General features: G+C 51.7%; 6 protein-coding genes across 6 annotated transcripts; 5 read left to right on the plus strand and 1 right to left on the minus strand.

Moving 5' to 3' along the window:
* Positions 1 to 989: 989 nt before the first annotated feature.
* DACRYDRAFT_58863 (uncharacterized protein) lies at positions 990 to 1720 on the plus strand (the record flags this gene model as incomplete). The annotated part of the gene is made up of 2 exons (XM_040775523.1): positions 990 to 1421; positions 1547 to 1720. The coding sequence occupies 2 exons, from the start codon at positions 990 to 992 to the stop codon at positions 1718 to 1720; spliced, it is 606 nt and encodes a 201-aa protein (XP_040624525.1).
* A 2375-nt stretch (positions 1721 to 4095) lies between these two features.
* Positions 4096 to 5287, plus strand: DACRYDRAFT_25001 (uncharacterized protein; the record flags this gene model as incomplete). The annotated part of the gene is made up of 6 exons (XM_040773959.1): positions 4096 to 4152; positions 4201 to 4284; positions 4341 to 4472; positions 4573 to 4758; positions 4811 to 4968; positions 5022 to 5287. The coding sequence occupies 5 exons, from the start codon at positions 4096 to 4098 to the stop codon at positions 4943 to 4945; spliced, it is 594 nt and encodes a 197-aa protein (XP_040624526.1). The 3' UTR covers positions 4946 to 4968; positions 5022 to 5287.
* A 747-nt stretch (positions 5288 to 6034) lies between these two features.
* Positions 6035 to 11003, plus strand: DACRYDRAFT_25006 (glycoside hydrolase). The gene is made up of 12 exons (XM_040773960.1): positions 6035 to 7008; positions 7095 to 7579; positions 7673 to 8043; positions 8095 to 8416; positions 8477 to 9079; positions 9132 to 9284; positions 9334 to 9406; positions 9457 to 9712; positions 9761 to 10297; positions 10344 to 10466; positions 10520 to 10878; positions 10927 to 11003. Exons 3-9 carry the CDS (start codon positions 7684 to 7686, stop codon positions 10025 to 10027), a joined length of 2034 nt encoding a protein of 677 aa, XP_040624527.1. The 5' UTR covers positions 6035 to 7008; positions 7095 to 7579; positions 7673 to 7683; the 3' UTR covers positions 10028 to 10297; positions 10344 to 10466; positions 10520 to 10878; positions 10927 to 11003.
* Positions 11004 to 11655: 652 nt separating this feature from the next.
* On the plus strand, positions 11656 to 13236 carry DACRYDRAFT_111672 (uncharacterized protein; the record flags this gene model as incomplete). The annotated part of the gene is made up of 1 exon (XM_040769276.1): positions 11656 to 13236. One exon carries the CDS (start codon positions 11656 to 11658, stop codon positions 13234 to 13236), a length of 1581 nt encoding a protein of 526 aa, XP_040624528.1.
* A 1480-nt stretch (positions 13237 to 14716) lies between these two features.
* Positions 14717 to 15487, plus strand: DACRYDRAFT_25009 (PRTase-like protein; the record flags this gene model as incomplete). Its single annotated transcript, XM_040773961.1, has 3 exons — positions 14717 to 14816; positions 14870 to 15139; positions 15215 to 15487. Coding segments are annotated over 3 exons (589 nt in total), but the record flags the coding sequence as incomplete, so codon positions are not given.
* A 16-nt stretch (positions 15488 to 15503) lies between these two features.
* DACRYDRAFT_59015 (uncharacterized protein) lies at positions 15504 to 18316 on the minus strand (the record flags this gene model as incomplete). Its single annotated transcript, XM_040775533.1, has 10 exons — positions 15504 to 16129; positions 16179 to 16686; positions 16733 to 16923; positions 16972 to 17064; positions 17111 to 17237; positions 17282 to 17446; positions 17495 to 17701; positions 17749 to 18135; positions 18181 to 18197; positions 18247 to 18316. The coding sequence occupies 10 exons, from the start codon at positions 18314 to 18316 to the stop codon at positions 15504 to 15506; spliced, it is 2391 nt and encodes a 796-aa protein (XP_040624530.1).
* Between the last annotated feature and the right edge of the window lie 2088 nt (positions 18317 to 20404).

Here is a 20404-nt window from a genome sequence, read left to right on the forward strand (position 1 = left end):
AGCTACTTCCATGTCATAAAGGCTTAGTCATGTCTCTTGACCAAGCAATGAGCTGGTGCCCTGACAGTTTGCCATTTCCACTGACCTGTATGCAGCATTCTCCACCAGTTACAGTGCTGCAATGCCCAATCTATGGCATGACTGAGTGAAGGGTTGGATGGTGTACTCTGTACCCATCATGGTGTGGGCAGATGATGTCTCTGGCAACATGTCCAAGGCATAGAACAAACACATATGCATGTGTGTATCAAATCTTATGCTGCTGCGGACAGCACTGGAGCATGAGATGAACATCCACTTTGTGGGCACATCTCAATTTGCCTCCCCACTCAAGCTTATGGAGGGTCTGGTGCACATGATAGAGTGAGTCCTGTACCCCTCCTTGTTGATCCACCCCTCACTACTAAGCCAATAGGAAAGTAAACACTGAAGGATGTGAAGTGTTCAATGCTCAAACACACATGCCCATTCTGTTCAAAGTCTGGGTTACTATTCTGGCAGGTGATAACCTGCTGCAGTCTGAGCTCTGCAGCCACAAAGGTATGCATGCAAACAAGTTCTGTAGGAGATGCCAGGTAGGAGGCACCACTGCATTGAAGCATGAAGATGTGGGCTATGCTCAGTTATTTCAGGTCAGTCTTCATAGCCCACTGAGCAAGTCCAATGCTGATGTATCTGCCCAGCCAGGTGAGCCTCAAACAAAAGAACAAACAATCAACCACATCCAGGAGATGATCAACATGGTGTGCAGCCCAATCATGTAACAGCAACTGCTCTGTACAGCTCTGAGCATGGTATTTGTGATGCATTTGCTGACTTTGCAGTCCAGGAGCTTCAAAAGGTAGGCAGAACTCTGTGCAGGAGCCATACATATGACCCCAACCAACAGCAAGTGACAATGAGCAACATGTGGCTGAGAATTGGTGCCCCCTTTGCTCTGAACCCTCTGCTGTGATTAAACCATGAGCTTTCTTCCTAATAGAAAAGGTATGGATGTGTGTGGGTCTGACACCACAGCAGACCTTGATGTTCACATTGCCACCCCAGTCAAAATTTTGCACACATTTTTGCTAGGCATAGTCAAGTACCTGTGGAGTGCTCTGATCGAACACCTTGAGGTGAAAGCCACTCAAGTGCCAGACAGACCCACACATCCCCTCGACACTGGAGGAGTAGCTCTGCTGGAGATGAGACTGGTGTCTCTACACAAAAGTGGATGGAATGTACCCAAAATCAACACTGCCTATATGATTCAACACCACTGGCAACTTGTGGGGAAGCATTTCAAGACATTGGCCCAGTGCATGCCATTCATCATTGAGGACATAGTCGCCTTGCAGATGCTTGAGGCTTGGGTTCTGGTTGGCATGACTGGGGTCATGTTATGGTCATATGATGTGGTCAATAAGGTAGAATTTGAGGTGAGTGACATCTTTCTCCCCTATTGCCCCACCCACTTCTGCTACATCTACTTGCTTGCCTGGGTGATGATACCAGCCATGATATTCCTTCTCAGCACCATACTGACCCTCTATCACAGGCCCAGTTGCAGATGATGATGACCATGCTCATTCATGCAGTTGCAAGGATTGATCCCATCAAGATGATTAGCAAGATGAAGCTTCACATAGCCATGCACACCATGGATGACTTCAAGCAGTTAGAACCAGTGGTTCTATACTCAACTGAATGGTACAAATTGTTCAATTTTGTTTTCTGAGCTTGCTCAGTCCTCAGCAATCGGCAGTCTCTGAGTTGAGACATAGCCCACACATTTGCCCAATTTAAAAGAGTGAGGCACATCTTGACCGGGGGTTATTGGAAAGACTCAGCTACCAGGGACTGGAAGCAAGCTGGTTGAGATGTGCTGCAGATGATCAACAATAACAAGGTCATGCATGAGCTGCTTGGTCTCAAAGTTGAGGAGCAATCACAACCATGTAAGTAGCACCAACAACCCACCCCCATACTACTACTCTGACTATGGATACAGGTGTCAATGGGAAGGATGCCTCCAAAAGGCCATGCCGTTGGGTGGACACCAATGCATATGAGCTTGCAGAAGGCATCCCATGGGAGTTGGATGATGAAGTGATGTTTGCTACCCAGCTGGTAGTGATGAATGGATATCAAGCCAACATAGAAGCATTTGTAGTGTGGAGGGACAGGGGAAGAGTATGTTTACTGTTGCATGTATGAAACACCTCTGATGAGCCTGAACAGCAACTACAACTGGGACAAATCAAGAGCCTGTTACGGCACACCAGCAACACTGGAGGAACCACAGGAATTGCAGTCTTGCAGGTCTTCAAGATCAGAGAAGACCATCCTGATCTGGCATGTCTGCAGTTGACAAGATTGAGCAGAAGGTCAGTGGTGGAGGCAAAGGTGAGCATGTTCAATGAGCAGGAATGTGAAGTTGATGAAAGATGCACAGCATGTCTTGGCTTGTGTCAATGTGCAGCATGATTGCAGCCTGGGAGGATGGTGTCAGAGTTGAGACCATCAACCCTGATGACAAGAGTGCAAGTTTACTCAGGCAAAAACCACACAAGTGCAACACTGAGATGATGGTTTGTTCTTGCTCAACATATTTTCCTTCCACAACAGTGCACTGATTCAAGAATTGCACAGTCAGAGGCAGCAAACACCACTGTTCCATGTGGACCTTAATGCTCTCAGATGCAGTCTCACAGAGCACTTGAGGAAAAGCTTGACCAAGACAAGACAAGGTGGGTTGGGGGAAAAGGATATGCAAGTGATGTTGCCAAGCAAGTATAGTAGAGGGGGTGGACTGGATGATGGAAGTCATCTGTGAGCTATCATTGCTATTTTCCAAATTCAGAATAATGAGCAGGCTGACATGATTTCCAATCAATTGACAATCTGTGGGCCTGGGAAGATGGGCCCAACCATGTGGAAGCAAGCCACATGCCCAAACATGGAGTAAAAAAGAGTGAGATCTTTCGCATGGAACTCCTTTGCAAGTCTCCCTCTCTGCTCTGTCTTGCTTGCTCTCTTCTACAGAGTATCCCCTGGAAGAACACTATGTCAATGGACTGGCTTAGTGCCATCTGACCCCTGCTGCCACAGCCAGCAGAGGAAGAATTGGCTGCACATTCTCAAGTGGTGACAGGTATGCTGGGCGAGGAGAGCAGGGAGCAGTCTCTGGTGGAAGATGATGAAGATAATCATTGGCAAGAGCAGCAATGGTCCATGCAGGCCACAGCTGGACAAGAGAATGGGTGAGCACCCAAATCATAATAAGGATGGGAATCACTCACTGACAGCTGTGTAGGCCTGCCCAGACTCCATCATCATCAAGTATGTGATCCTCAAGCATAAACTCATCCTGAGGGTTCTGGCCGGTCAAAGGCTGGTCAGATGTTGCTTGCCTTATTGGCCAGAAAAGAAAATTGATGGAAGAGGAGCTTGATGAGCTGCTTGACTATGCCACAGATGTGCATAATTGCCTGAGATATTTCCTCTGATGCCCTGTTTTCAGAAACAAACTACCTGTTATGCCCCTCCAGATGCATTTTCTCCAAATGCCCCATCTTCTTCAAGGGTTCACAGCATTAGCAGCTGAGAAGCCCAGGAGAAGCCCACCTAAAATCCCTGAAGTGTGAAAGGGTAGCTCAGGGGTCCAATTTATAAGCATGCTCATTTATCTGAGGATACACTCTGTGAAAAATTGAAAGAAGTCTATCTATATGTCTTATTATATATATATATTGATTTCTTCTTTGATTTTCTTTTTTTGTAATTTTCTAAGTGAATTAAGAACTAACTCTGGTCAAGCAGAGGCCAGGACCCTTAGGTAACCCATTTTCCTGTTTGGGGTTTTCAGCACAGCTTCTAAGCCCTAACGCCGTGAACCCTTGAAGAAGACGGGGCATTTGGAGAAAATGCGTCCGGAGGGGCATAACAGGTATTTTGTTTCCGAAAACGGGGCATCGGAGGAAATACCTCGTAATTGCCTTGACTTCCACCCCCCCTATATTAACTACTATCCCACCTTATGATGGATGATAGCCTGATCCGCGATCCAGGGAAATCAAGGCATATGCCAACACCATGATGGCTCGCGATGCCATGCAGGACGCGGCCAGGAGGCATGACGAAAATTGGAAAGTCCCCGCCAACTTCAGAGTGAGTGCCCATCGTTGCTGATTTGCAGAACTTGACGGTAAGACTCAGGCCGAGTTGAAGAAGGACGTGTACATGTACTTGTTGAGCCCCAAGTGCCCCTCGTACGTCCAATCTGCGTGTAACATTATGATGGCCAGTCTCCTCGTATCCGCATGTGCGCTCCCAGGACTTACGCAAGCGGATGACAGGACCATTGCAGGCGGAGCCATGTGCGCATGCACCTCGAAGAAGAGTGGTTCGATGACGAGACAAAACGAGCCGAGATCTTTTCAACGATCTCGAGAACCTTAACGGACCGGAGGAATTTTGTCCAGAACAAGGTTCGTAGACATGTTCAGTGCACGATCAGCGAACTGACCTCCAATATGCAATGCTTTTCACTATTACACCGGCCTTTACCATCCGCAACCCCACCCACAGCTACTATTTTCCATGCCGTCACGCGCTCCGTACCCAGCCCCAACATATACATCGCAATGCATGATATACGGATGTAGTTGGGAGAAGTATTTGACGTCGAACCTGGTTGTTGTACAGGGTAAATTCACCCTCAAACCGTGGCCGTTCGAGTACGACCTGTCGCACTGGGTCCGATACGCTTTTCTTGTGAGTGCAACTTCACTCGAGCAGCGCAGGGGTTGCTAATGGCTGGGTTCAGCGAGAGATCATGAGGCAGCACTCCCAGCTCGGTGACACCACCGTAACCAACGCCCAGGGAAAAGAAGAGAAAGTGCCTAAAGAATACTTTCTGTACGTGGATCACTGCATGAAGGCTGCGAAGGAGGAGCACTGAAAGGATCAAGTGACCTGGAGCGCGTACGTGGCCTGCAACCCTATGACCTGTGACTCTTTACTGATGTGTTATACAGGTTCATGCGTCTGTTCTTGCAGCAGGACCTCGAGACATATCCTGTAGGCAAATCGACCCCGAGCAACACCAATACACCAGGAGTCTGGAAATCAGCCTCTCAGATTGAAACAGCGGCAGCGGCAGCGGTGGAATTCGATAATCGTGAGAAGGGCACGGAATAGATCCCATGAGTGTTAGTAGTTGGGGGTGGGGTCGAAAGGGGGACATCCAAATATGATTTGACCGTAACATGCGTATTATAGTATTACCTATTATCTGATTGACAATGATTGGGGTAAATATAATATCATGGTCAGTCACCCTATACAAACAACGTGGCCGAACGATGGGGAGGAAGGGTGAACGTGACCGGCGTGGATGGTGTGGAGCACCGAGCATGCCTTCATGTGAGACGAAGAGGCCGGGTACGAGCACGATGCTCAACCTTGTGTCGATATACAAATGTGAACGGGGGTACGAAAGCGGCGCCGTTCTTGTAGCATGCTCATTGGGTCGAGGTGAGGTTAACATGGACGAGTGGGGAGTGCCTGACCAAAGGTTCATGCCGAAATCGGGTGGAGAAGGGTCCCTGGTGTAGGCACCACTATCCTGTGTGCAATTATTGTTCCCTTGAGTGTTGCCACACCCATCCATGAAACGTTGGGGTGTAATGTTCTGATTCATTCAAGAACATGTCGTAGGTTCCGCAAGGGAGATTTTGACGTGTGTTATCAGAAGCAAAGAGGGTCAGGTGAGCGAGTCTCAACGTAAGAAATTAGGCGTGCGTGTCAACCATGCCCACGCATGACCTGTGAGAGCACAAAGATTGGTGTCACAACTCGAAAACGCGATTTTGCCTTCAAAAACCTTGTTACGAGTCCCTGGAACAGGCCAAAAGAAACGATACAGACATCCCGTCACGCAAGTCCAATCGGGCCAACATCAGACGAGCACCTCTCCCCGGACTTCCGGTATCAGAAGTCCGGGACCCTGACTTCCCCGCTTGGTTTGGCTTTTCCCGGGTTTCCCTCCGCTTCTGACCCCGTTCCGTGCGCTCCGTAAGGATAGACAATCAGCCTCGCCATCTGCCGCCTCGGGTCCGGTTTTCCACATCCGGCAAGTGCCCAGGTTTTTTTTGGTTGCTGCTTGGGGTTTTGAATTTGCGTGACAAGGGCTGGTGGGAAAACTCGCCGCATAGAAATTGAATGCGTTGCGGTATGAGAAGGTGATGTGGCCTGGTGGGCTCCACCATTGGCTCGTCTATCGGTCCAACTTTGAATTGTTCCTATGATACCGCTTGACGAACGTGGATTAGGGACGGGGCTAAGGCGCTATGCTCGCCTCCGAATATAAGCAGGATAGCTTGTGTTGCTCCTGTGTCGCGCTCGTCCCATCAGACGTTCGAACAGACTTGCCCAACCGGTACGTAAACCATACCGGTTCGCGGTGCCGGGTTGCAAGAAAGGAGTTTGGCCGAGACCGATGGAATCGCCGGAAGGACCAATCCATCATTGGTATCTGTCTCATCTTGTCATGATGTGAAGGTGATTCGGTCGGTCCAAAGGGCGGTATCATCCAGAGACGAGAGAGATCCCGATACGGTATAGTGGGCGGTTGCTACCCCGTCGATAGGAATTTCGATCGTGTCTCTTTGGATTGTGGATGGCTACCATTTACAGCTTCGAATACGGTAGAAGATTTCTAAATATATGCGTCAGACTTATGGCGGACAAGTGGAGATCAATGATCTGCTTTATTTTTACCTCATCCTCCATTGGGAGAATGCATTGGCGAGCGTCTCTGTTGAGCGGGGAACAGAAAGTGTGCCTTGGAGTCCCTACGTGGCGACGAACGTGTCGCCCGCGGGAAAAACACGGCGGTCGGCAAAATGGTATCAAACACTAATATTAGCGTCGTCTGGGCCACTCTGCCCGTATTCTCGGTCAAAACTCTTCTACTGAGATTCAAAGCAGTAAAGGTGAAGGTCCAGGTCCAGGTCGAGGCCTTTACGGAGAAATAGGACTTCGTCAGGGCGGGCGCCATCCGAATTGTAGGCAGGGCAGCACCAAAAAGTCATGCTGACTACGTACCTGCAGGTTGCGCACTTCGAAGTCACGTCCACAAAAGTGGTGACCAACATGACATGGTGATGAGACGACACCACAGACGTAACGACCACATATGTTCACGTGAATGCGAATTCATATTGGTGTTCTTGTCCAGTGTTGGAACATTAATTGCGATTGAAACACCCCAATGGTTATTCCGTGATAAGTCCGAGCCGATCGCGATATCAGCTTTCAATTTATTTTCGCCTAATCGAAGTCTGTGACCGTTGATATCCTGCTCGTCTGCTCGTCAGCCCGTCTTCACAGAAGAGTGATTGGAGATATCCAAGGTGACGATCACGATAGCCCGTAGTGACTGGTCTTGGAAGTTTAAAAAGGAGGTTGAGTTCGGGGAAGAACGGGCTGTGAACGCCCGTCGATTGGAGCACGTCGCGTTTTGAGTTGAACGGGATCAGTCGACGACGTCACAGACAACCCTGAGCGACAGAACTGGGCATTCACAGCAGAGGTGAGAGTTGCTCCAACTCCAATACCTTCCTTCTCCCCAATCCTTTCATTCCTTCATCCATCCTCACGATCATGTCGTCTAACGGTGATGCAGTGCACTCCGATATGGCCGTGCTCGACTCTGCGCCATTGCTCAAGCTAGACCCATGGCTGCAACCGTACATACACCCAATCGCGTCGAGATATGCGCACTTCATGAAATGGAAGACGACAATCCAGGACACGGAGCACGGCTACGATGCATTCAGCAAGGGCTGGCTCAAGTTCGGCCTCAATGTCGCCAAAGACGGCTCAATCACTTATCGCGAGTGGGCACCAGGTGCAACGGAGGCGAGCTTGATCGGCGATTTCAACAACTGGGACAGGAGTAGCCATCCCATGACGAAGGATATGTTCGGTGTATGGAGCATTACTGTGCCACCGGTCAACGGACAGCCCGCTATTCCCCACGATAGCAAGATCAAGGTGCGCCGTGCTACGCGGTGGTTGTAAATGCACCTGTCTAACGTTGGATAGATCTCTATGATCAGCTCCAACGGGGAGCGTGTCGACAGACTCCCTGCCTGGATCACTCGCGTCACTCAAGAGCTCGCTGTTTCTCCTGCCTACGATGCACGCTTCTGGAACCCACCCACAGGCCAGAAGTACACCTTCAAGCACCCACGTCCTCCCAAACCCCAGGACCCTCGCATATACGAGGCGCACGTTGGTATCAGCACTCCCGAACCTAAAGTCGGCACGTACAAGGAGTTCGAGCAGAACGTGCTACCCAGGATCAGAGATGGGGGTTACAACACAATCCAGTTGATGGCTATTCAGGAGCACCCATACTATGCATGTGCGCACCGGATGTGTTCCTCTTTGACCACCAAGCTAACCATATGCATTTAACATGCAGCCTTTGGATACCAAGTCACGTCCTTCTTTGCTGCATCCTCCCGCTATGGCACCCCAGAGGAACTCATGTCAATGATTGACACCGCTCACTTTATGGGCTTGACAGTCCTGCTTGATGTCGTACACTCTCACGCTTCTAAAAACGTGCTCGATGGAATCAACGAGTTCGACGGCACAGACCATCTCTACTTCCACGGCGGTGGTAAGGGAAGGCATGACCTGTGGGACAGTCGTCTGTTCAACTACGGCTCGCATGAAGTGCTCCGCTTCCTCATGTCAAACCTGCGCTTCTACATGGAGGAATATATGTTCGACGGGTTCCGCTTCGATGGTGTTACTAGTATGATGTACGTTCACCATGGTATGGGCACGGGCTTCTCTGGGGGGTATCACGAGTATTTCGGCCCTTCCGTTGACGAAGAGGCCGTGGTCTACCTCATGCTTGCAAACGACATGCTACACTCGCTGTATGATGGTGTCATCACTATTGCCGAGGATGTCAGCGGCATGCCAACCCTCTGCCTACCTACGGATATCGGCGGTGTTGGCTTTGACTTCCGCTTGAGCATGGCCATCCCAGACATGTGGATTAAGCTTCTCAAAGGTATGGTCTATTTATATTGATCAACGAGCGGCACCTTACTTGATACCTGCAGAGAAGAGCGATGACGAATGGAATATGGGCAACATCGTCCACACCCTGACCAACCGCAGGCATGGCGAGAAAAGCGTGGCATACGCCGAAAGTCACGACCAGGCCTTGGTCGGCGACAAGACCCTGGCATTCTGGCTCATGGACAAGGAGATGTGTACGTCCTTGGAGGCTTTCCGAATGATTGTCTATTTACCGGGATGCAGATACCCACATGTCTGATTTGACACCGCTTACCCCCATCATCGAGCGTGGCCTATCTCTGCATAAGACGATTCGGTGAGAAGGGTCTCCAGGTCCGCTCATCGATGTTTCTGACTTCGTTGTAGTCTCATTGTGCACGCCCTCGGTGGGGAGGCGTATCTCAACTTTGAAGGGAACGAGTTTGGTCACCCAGAATGGCTCGACTTCCCTCGTCAGGGCAATAACAACTCGTTCCACTATGCCCGTCGCCAGTGGAATGTAGTCGATGATCACTTGCTGCGGTACAAGTATCTCAATGAGTTTGACAAGGCCATGAACTGGTTGGAGGATAAGTATCATTGGCTGCGCTCGCCCCAGGCCTACGTATCGCTCAAGAACGAGGTAAGAATCCGACCCTTGGATCCCAGCACTTGCTGAACATCGCTGCAGGCCGACAAGGTGATTGTATTCGAACGTGCTGGCCTTCTCTGGATTTTCAACTTCCATCCCACTCAATCATTCACGGATTATCGGGTTGGTGTGGACACACCCGGCAAGTACAAGGTCGTCCTATCGAGCGACGAAAAGAGGTTTGGCGGCTTTGACCGCATCGACATGAATGGCGAATACTTCACCACACCGATGTCGTGGAACAACCGGGCGAACTGGCTGCAGGTCTATATCCCAACCAGGACCTGCCTGGTTCTCGGGCTGTAATTGAAAGCATGATCAAGCACACGGACTGCAAAATGAATCAAAAAAGGCGCTTGAATATACCTTCGTTCGAGTTTCTTAGGTATATACAAATTGTTCGAATGTAAATAACCTGTCCGTCTGAACGAGAATGAACGTCATTGCACATGCTGGTCGTAGAACACGAATCTGAGCTAAGAATACAGTGAAGTAACTCTTCAGGACCTTGATTTTCTACTCAAACTCAATCTCATCATCGCCCTCAGCAAAGTCACCGTCATCCATGTCGTTCGGCTGCGGGAGTATGAGCGTTATGTTCCATATTGGTAGAGCCACGTACCTCCTTTGGCTCCTCATCCTCCCCATACTGCAGCATATAGTCAATGTGTTCCAATATCGCTTGAAGCGAATCCTCGTCTGTCACATCCAACGGAAGGAATTGTACCATGTTGTGGTCTTCAATCTGTACCAATGTCAGTCATATCGCAGAGGTTGAACGCCAGGCGAGGCACGCACCAACTGCACAATAGCCTGGTTCAACGAATGGAACTTCGGATTCGTCTTCGCAGCAGGCTCATCAACCAGCAACAGCGGGTCCGTCTCCATATACCGCTGTATCAGCCCCTTCCTCATCTCCGCATTCTTCCCCCCTTTCTTCGCCACCAGGTCCATCTTGCTAATCAAGTTCAGGTGCGGCACTTCGAGGTTCACCATCGTGCTCATCGCGCTCATCACCCCGGAAAAGAACTTGGACCGGTCTTCCATGAACTGGGATTCGAGCAGGTAGACGGCACATATTCGTATGGATTGGATGGCGAGATGTGCGATTAGTTTTGGGAGTAAGGGATGGTGTGTGTAGAGTTCGATCTGGCCTGCCGTGTCGTCAGCGGTTGACTTACAACAAACGGGATTGCATATACCAGGACAGTCTATTATTAAGTAGTCATTATCATATTCCCCAATCTCCTCATCCAGCCAGTCAAGATTTTCTAGTAGATATCTACTAACTGTCAGCTGTACGTAACTGTGAAAGCTTGTCGTTACGCACTCAAAACAATACACCAAGCCTCCGTTCGGTCCGAGACGCATCTCCTCCATAACATCCTCGAGCGATATCAGTTCCCGTATGTCTATCGTGGGCTGGACATGATACTCGGATGGGCCGATGGCTGGATCAAGGTTGAACAGGTGGACGGTCCGCTTCATCGTTGCCATATGAGTCAGGAGCGCGGTACAGAAAGTCGATTTTCCTGAGCCAGCCGGCCCTGCGTCTCCATGTCAACTGTCCATCCTGACTGATATTAATATCGAGAGCATACCGGTGACGAGAACGGCATAGCGCATGGTGGCTTTTCGTGACAGGAAGCAAGAGTTTAGGCGCCCAAGTGAAGGATGAGGTGGCTGTTCACCGGGCCGAGGTGGTTGGGAAGGGCATGCCTCTCTCGTGCTCTGACAACGACGCTTGTGCCTGCTTTCTCCGTCTCACTCTCTGAGGGACTTCGCTGTCTGCAAATGGTCCTTGCTCGCTGACTATGGAGACTAGACAACACGACATAGCCGGCTTGACGCAGGTACGGACACGAGCATACACATGAGGCTGAGACGTGAGTGATGGCTGGCAGGATGGCTGGATAATGTCTGCCGCGTCTTAAATGCTCCTCTGGGCGCGCAAAGATTTTGCACGTCAACCGCTGTCGCTGCAACTGTATCTTTTTCCCATTGACGCCTTTGTTACCTGGATGATTCCCTACAACGACCCGTGTACGGCACTGGCAAGATGCCCCGTCGAGATCTGGTGCGAGATCCTGCGGTACGCAACAGAGGCGGAAGGCCCGGACATGCAGGAAGACCCGTTGCGCATGGAGCGCTTCTACCTCGAGGGCGCGTATAGCGACGAGATTACGGACGCGTACGAGGACAGGCTGAATGCTGTGGTCGATATGCGCAACTTTGCTGCTGTCTGTCGACTGTGGCACGCTATCCTGTACCCATTGAGACTCCGATGGGTCATCCTCAACCAAAAAGACCAGCTGAAAGGCGTTTCCGACTCCGTCAATAACCTATGCAAGCGAGAGCCCGTTGGCCGATGGACAAAACGACTTGAAGTGCGCGCACGGATCACCCACGGGGAGCTGATGGAGCGGTTCGACGACCCACACGGGCGCAAGCAACCCCCCATTGCACGCATGCTCCAGTGCTGCCCGCAACTAGAAGAGTTCATCAGCATGACCTCAGCGCTTTCCTACCCCGCCCTCTGCTCAGATCTGATCACCAACTGCGGGCGTACGCTCCGCACGGTCATCCTCCGCTCTTCCAACGCGCAGCAATTCGACGACATTGTCAACTTGCTCCTCTACTGCCCGAGACTCGAATACCTCCATTTCGGCGGGCCGAGGTACGACCCTCCCACCACAAGCGCGGAATGGGATCATCCAGGAGCGAGATTCGGGCGTTCCCTGAACCTGAAGGACATCCCGCAGATCCTGTTCACCCGGCGACTTGCCCTCCGTGTCCTTATCTGGGAAGTGAAGCACTCTGACCCTTCAGAGCAGCTGACGTTCGCCCGCCTGTTCGGCATGCTCAGGCTTCCCCGGCTCCGGCACCTAGGGCTGCATATGAACGAATGGAGTGGGGTGGTAGACGACAGCCAGTTCATGCAGAGCCAGATGCTCCCCATGCTTTCCCAGCCTGGGGTTTCACTCTCCTCTCTCTCGCTAACCCGCACCACCGCGGGCGCGCGAAATCGGCACTCTTTGGCATTCCTCGAGCTCTGCCCTAATCTGCACACACTCGCATTCCACTTACCGCATACGAGCGCATACGACCTCTCGCTCTACCTCCGCGCGCCGCTCTACTGTTTACGACACGTGGTGCTCCATGAATTCTTCTACAACCCGCCCGAGTTCTCCCCTTTCCTCTTAGCAGAGCACACGAGCACAGTACTCCGGATATTCAAGCTCCTGTGCCGGCTGACCCTCTTCCCGAACCTGTGCTGGATCCAGCTCTCAGACGTCCACGCAGTGTCGGACGAAACCCGAGTACTCAGAGCGTCGCACGGCGATTTCCCCGAGGAGTACAGGGGCCTAATGCATATCCTGCTTAGGCTCGCGCATGTCAGGCGCTTGGCGTTAGTGGACGGGGAAGGCATGCATATAGGACCGGACTTTGCCAGTCCGGCATGGTACTACGCCTGGGGGTGGGAGGGGATAGGCGTCTCGGGCTCGGTGGGCTGATCCTGCCGTTCTTGGTGTTTGGTAACCTTGTAGCACTGTAATACTGCCTTTTCTTGGATGTCATCTAATGCACCGTTCGATCTTGTTGATGTGGGAAGCAGAAACAAGATAAATAAGAACCGACAACCCAATAATAAGGATACACGATGGGGTGTGTCTACTTTGGATCACAGGCAGGTGCGATGTCCTTCTCTCTTCCGACCAGTACAAGTATGTATCAAGAAGCCTCTCACGCGTGTTCCTCACGCGTTCCTCCGGTATCACCCTCCCACTAAACTTGCGCCTCACGTCCTAACTCTGAGCGCTAGCACACCCATGCCTGATGCGCCGAAGCTAACCTAACATATGAGTGGGTCATACCTCATCCTAGGGCCGAAAGCGCCGTCCCTCGTCTGGGGGAGAGAGATGCTCGCGAACCAGGATTCGAAGATCGACGGTTCCTGTTTTGGGGGACGAGACGTCTAGGAGTACATGAGTGTGCGTTGGATGGCGTGAGAGGGAGGGAGAGGGAGGAGAGGGGAAGGATAAAGACGCACCGAACGTTTCCTCTCCGCTCTCTCGATCCACCAAACCTCCGGAACACTATCAAACCGAATGACCCTCTCGTCTCTCTCCTTCCCCTCTCTCCTCCCTCTCCCTCTCTCACACCCTCCTTCCTCCCCCTCCGATCCAGACTCTTCCGGATCAGGGGAGCAGAATACGGCGCCATCTTCGCTCGGTATGCGGACTTTGAGGATCGGGCGCGGGGAGAGAGGGGTGGACGCGAGAGAGCGGTAGGAGGGAGGGACGTGTAGGATCAGAGGGGCGCGTTCTGGTCTAGGAGAACGGGCGCCTGTTGGGGTAGAGCTGGGTGTTGGGGGCCAGCGGGGTTCCTTAGACGGAGGGAGGTGACATGGGAGGAGGGGGGTGCGGTGCCAGGGGATGAGAGAGCGGAGGGATTGGAGGATGGAGAGAAGGAGGTGGAGGGGAGAGAGTAGGAGGTCGTGTAGTTGTTCGAGGTGGGTTGGGGTGAAGGTTGGTGAGGGAGGAGGGGAGAGGGCTGTCATGCGATGTGTGCTTGGTGGGAGAAGTGGGGAAAGGCGCAAGTGGGGCAAGTGGGCGTAAAAGACGTAAAGTTGGCGTTATAGAGCGCTCTAATTGTGCGAAATTGATATTCTGATGAGTGATGATTTACAAGTTGATAATTCGTACCCGAGTCGCTGACGAATTGTTGACGAATTGAAGTAAAGAGGGAAATCTGACAACGAGAAAGAGGATGAAGAGGTTGTAACTGCGGGAATGAGCAGGAGAAAGTGACACGGCGATGACAGAGAAGGAGTCACCGGTCTATTATCATGAATGGTAATAAATAATAATAATAAGAGTGATCGGTCGGAAACAGCGCGGATCATCGATAGAAGCACAGAGCATAGCCACTAAAAGCATTTAACCAAATGTATCTCTAGAATAGGGATTACTCTTGTGAGTCTTCACCATCAGTCATGGCCACCAGTTTGGCAGTGATAACCAGCGACAAGGACAAGGCTGATGTCGTATACCTTCGTTCACTCCTGGGTGAACACCCAGACTTCCCCAAACCCGTACGTTCCCAACTCACAGCTCCATCCAACTGCTCACGACAAATGTATGACAGGGAATCGTATTCCTCGACATATTCCCCATATTCCGCTCTCCCCTCGCGCTCGAAACACTCTTCACCCACCTGATGCATCATATTACAACTGTCACGCTTCCACAGAACAAGATTTCAAAGATTGACGTCGTTGTGGGGCTTGATGCGCGGGGGTTCTTGCTTGGCCCGCCACTGGCGTTGAGGCTTCATGCCGCGTTCGTTCCTATCAGGAAGAAGGGGAAGCTACCGGGGAAATGTGTACAGGCAGAGTACGAGAAGGAGTACGGGAAAGTGCGTTCTTCACCTTCCCTCCTCTCCTCCCCTCTTCTCTCCTTCTCCTGGAAGACGCTGGCTGACGCTTCGCAGGACATATTCGAAATGCAGGCCAACTCGATCCTCCCCTCCCAGAACGTGATCGTCATCGACGACCTGATCGCCACCGGTGGAAGCGCAAAAGCCGCAGGGGAGCTGATCAAGCTCCAAAGCAGCAAGGCGCTGGAGTACCTGTTTATTGTCGGACTGCCGTTTTTGAAGGGGGCGGAGAAACTCGATGCTCCGGCTTATTGGATGGTTGAGGGCGACTAGGGCAAGTAACGGGCAGTAGTGGACGATGAATAGATCAATGAATCAATTATTAGATAAAGGATACAGGACCCTAGTCCATAAGCACCGTATTAACCAGCGGTTTCCCATCCACGAACAGGTACTTCCCCTCCCCTGCACCCTCTTCCCGGCTCTCAACATCAACGTTCACCCACATCTGCCCCCCTTGGCCAGACTTTGCCAGCCGTTCCAAGATCCCCGCGCTCGCGCTCCGGCCGAGTATGATGAGCCACGTATCCCCCTCTTGCCATTCCCAGGCTTCCCCTTGCCCCAGACTGGGCGTGATACGCTCGACTTCGCTGCTCAGGACGATTACGCCCCGCGCGCCGCTCGCTTTTGCCGAAGAGAGCTTGTCGAGGAAGTTACACTCTCCCCGCTGGACGAGCCATATTAGCGGCGGGACGGGGTCGGCGATTTCAGGTAAAGGGACACAGCCGAACCCTGACGGGGGAGAAGCGGGGATGACGAGCCTCGCCGGCTCTGGGAAGCGGACAGGCAAAGGACCGAAGGACGCTGTCCACCCGTCTGCTGTCCATTGCGCCCTGGAGAGTTCGGGGTCCGCGGGATGCCAGATGAGGGAGAGCTTGGCCGTGTCTGCCGGTACTGGCGCGGGGTTGCGCAGGATACGCGAGTCGTTTATGTATACTTTTTGGCCTGTTAGCACGCGATGCGGCCCGACTGTTACGGTTGGTTAGCGGGGTTAGGAGGGAGGCAGAGGGTTGCTCACGCTTCGTCATATCGTATCCCCTGTCATCTAGCCGGCGCACAATATGCGCCCGGATACCCGTCAGGTCGTTAATGATGAACCCGTCTTTGACCTTCTTGAGTTTCTTAGGCCCAGGGGACATGTCCTCAGGGTAAGGCTTCCCATCCGTAGAGAGGATAAAGTCGAAAGCGTATTCCTCGACTTGGGTGAGCTCGCACCATCCTTCTGCGTCCCACCATTCCTGCCCTGTCTCCGGGCCACCGACAAGATGTCGTGCGATCTCGACGTCCACCCTGTCCCGCACGCTGCCCACAATGCCCGGACTCCAGTGGTCGTCTTCTCTTATACCGACCAGCGGGGGGAGATAGACAGGGCAGGAGAGCTTCTCCGCTTGCCGTTGATGGCGCCTTCCTGCTGGGGATCGCACCTTTTGTTCGGGGAGGATGAGGGGATGGCCCTCTGTGGTGAACACAAAAGGCGTGTTCTTGACATGAAACGGATGGCTTTCGTCGAATAGCAGGTATAGATACTACGCAACTTTTAACGAAGGCAAGATTGGATAATGTCACGCCCACCTTGAGTGTTTCAGATAATACAAATGATTCCATCCGGTCTGATAACTGGCCCGTCTCGACATTCTGAAGACAGGCTATTCCACATTTGACGGAGGTTCGACGCTGCAGGTCGCTCAAGACCCTCGCACCCACGTCCAGGTAGAAGGGGTCTTTTGTTGCACGATATAAGAAGTAGGTCGATTCCACGAACTCTGGGTGTGGATAGTGAGCCGTGTCCAAAGGAGGAGAGTCAGCCTTACCTGGCCGCAGCGGGTAGCCTTTAATTTCTATTTCCTTGTTGATAATGTTGAACCGTTCTGGCATTGCAGAATATCTCCTCCAAAGATTCCAATCTGGACCCTCTTAAGAACCAGTATGTAGAAGGGGCTGGGAACTCACAAACTAGATGCGATTTGATTGCGTTTTGAATGTCACCGCCCAGGACTTGAAGACCAGGCCAGAATGCAGAGAGTGAGTCAACATATACAGATGCAAGAAGTCCAGAATCCATCCAAGTATTACGAAACTAGCTGATATCAACTTAAATCCATGAGAAGGTGTGGTACGCACCCAAAATCCCTCTCTTCCCCGAATATGCTTCATCACCGCGGCGTAGCTCTCATGCCACACGTCGAGAAAGTCCGGCTCTCCCAGAAGTATGTACGACTTCAACGCGTACTCATAGAAAGAATCAATGCCGGCTCCAATACCGCTCATCAGTGGTGACACCCACACCTGGCACGTCGTCAGTAACAGCATATATGCAGGCAATGCAAATCTTACTCCGCTAATAACATTGATCGAGTTTCCAACAAGGTTCAGGTCAGAACGCCTGTTCCAAATAGAATAGAACGCTCTGCGAGCCACCTTCTCATAAATCGGCTTGTCCGTTAATCGACTCAACGTTGCAAACTCTAGGACCAAGGAAGCGACGCCAGCGCTGCACGACTCGGACGTCTCACCGGCCGGTACACCGTGGCGCAGATTGACCTTGAAAGATTCAGGTCAAATTGAGGGGAAGAAATAATATGACAGACCCTAGCATACGGCATTCCGGTCGGCGTATTGAACGCTTGCAACAGCCTCTTCCCCAAATCCTCCGCTAGCTCCAACAGCTCCCCTTTGTACAAGTCCACGCGCATACCATAATCCTCACTGATAGCGAAGATATGCGCGGATAGAAGACCGCCAAGAACGCGAATTGTCGTCTCAAACACTTGCGGTCGCGCGTCTATGTCGAACGTCGGCACGTATTGGAGTACGTTGTGCACGCTCTCGGAGAATCTAGCGCGGTCGCCCAGCACAACAAGAGCGGAAAGAGAGTCTATCAGTGTGACACTGAAATTTCCGTTCACGTCATTAATGGCGATGTTGGTAGGGTCGTGCCAATCGGGCCCTCGACCATGGCAGGTCAATGGTTGCAGCTAGGATTGTCGGCAGACGTTCACTTCAGTGGGTTGGCAACACACCTCGTCAAATGGAAACGCTGGATACAACGTAAGTGCTGGTGATGTACAACACACGGGAAAACGTACCATTGTTCATGTAGGCATCAAAACCATGGTACCACAGGTCTCGTACTTGATCCCTTCGCACGGCGCCCATCAGCAGGTTGTCCTTGACGAGGGCTTAAGAAACGCACCGGTACCCCAACTTCTGGCTATCTGTCCATCTCGTCGCTTCTACAGGTGATTTTCCCAGATGATATAATATAAGCAGAAGTGCTGCTCGTCGCCATCTTTGCCAGAGCATGGGCAGCTCGGATTATGGCTCGCTCTGAGGTGAGAGCAGCACACGTCTCACGCGACCTGGGAACCCTTAGACGTGTAACAGCGGACTTCTTCACTGCCACTCGGTATGAGGCTATGGTGAACGTTCGCGGACAGCTCATTTGGGGTCCATCACGCGGCTGTGCGTCGGTGATAAGCCCCATGCGGTCCCTCCCATAGGAAAAGGGCGAGGGTCCAAATGCTGTGCATTTTACCCCCGTCCGGAAGCAAAGAGCGACGCACCCCACCAAAAAAGGAAAGGGTCGTCCTAAAAAGGCAAGCGCAAGATGCACATCTGTGAAAGTGCATGCAAACATGTGTATTTGCACACAATGGAATTGCACATGCACGTTTTGTTTATAGGGCATGTAAAAATGTATTTAGCACTAGCTAGAACAATGAGAATGTTCTTTTTTCTATCTAAATTGGCCATTTATTGAGAAAAAGGGAGAAAAAGGAGGAATTAGGGGGGGAGACAAATCCAATTCTTTGGCAGCCTAAATAAGGGTTAGCTTTGCTAACAAAGGAAGGTTAGAGACTCACCATTAGGCATGCAGGGTTAGTTCAGAAGTCTTCATGAGGGAAGACAAGACCAAGGAGGTGCCAGAGGAAGGGGATGAGCACCATGGTGTAGAGTTTGAAGGCCATTTTGATGGCACACAGGACCAGCCAGAGCAGGTAGGGGATGAAGAGGGTGATCATCTTCATAAGGAGGGCAAGGATGGTGTAGATAGACATGTTTGTTGGGGCTGGGGAGGGCTGGGAGGCATCTGGGAGGGGTCGGGAGGTTGTGGTTGGGAGGAGAGGGACTGCCAGCAGCCTGCGTGCCCTTTGAGCCTGCTGGTGCTGCCCCAGACAGTGAGCGGCAGTGCCAGGGTGCACACTGAACAACCCCACCTCCAGTAGGGTGTGTCAGGCTGATATTCCTATGGCTATTTTTGGGCCTTAGAGACCATTGCGCAGCACTATGGACCCTTGCGATGCAGGACAACACACCCCAGTGATGAGTCTTGACTCCCACGGATATTCGGCATGGTGACTACTAGGATTCCCCAGGCAATGGGACCCTTGGATATTTGGCATGACAACAGCAGGTTTCCCCTGCAATGGGATTGACCCACATGGATATTTGGCATGCCAATGCTTGCCTTAGAGAGGTATCTGGAGACTGGTTTAGTATAGAATACAGTTTATGGTAGCTAGTATAAGTAGTTTCCAGAAACTCCTGTATTTAGCTTATTCTGCCCCCTTTCTGTTAGTGATTATACAGATCCGATTATCCCCTTACTGGATAGGCAGATTTGACTTGACTCAGCATACTTGACTTGACTTATTGCAACACTTGACTAGATGGACACCAAGCTCTGATTTACTGACTAATTTCCAACAGCTCAGCTTCAGGCTGACTCCAGCATTTCTACCAATTTTCCTCATCTCTCCCCTCTTTCCCTAGTGAGTTCTTGCACACCACCCATTGGACTGATATTTTGGACACCTCTTGGGTTGGATCAGCACACACTGTGCACACACCCTGGCTAGGCCATGGCAGTGTCGACAACAAAAAAAATTGATGCCCCACACTGGCAGCAGCAACAGTGACAGTGGCAGTGGTAATGGCGAGACCCTGTTAGGCTTGCTTGCCTGCTTTGTGTTCGCATACTCAGTGTTCAGCAGTCCATTGCTTGAAGCCGATGACATGATGAGGAGCAGGGGGGGTTGCCAAGCTTGCAGGGTTTTTGATTTTTGTCATTGGGGTGGAGGCGCAAGGGGGAGGGGAAGAGGGAGGAGGAGAGAAACAGGGAGGGAGAGGGGAAGAGGGAGGAGGAGGGGAAGAGGGAGGAGGAGGGGAAGAGGGAGGAGGAGGGAAGAGGGAGGAGGAGGGAAGAGGGAGGAGGAGGGAAGAGGGAGGAGGAGGGAAGAGGGA

This window comes from Dacryopinax primogenitus (genome assembly GCF_000292625.1).
Source record: "Dacryopinax primogenitus strain DJM-731 SS1 chromosome Unknown DACRYscaffold_22, whole genome shotgun sequence".
Lineage (NCBI taxonomy): Eukaryota > Fungi > Basidiomycota > Dacrymycetes > Dacrymycetales > Dacrymycetaceae > Dacryopinax > Dacryopinax primogenitus.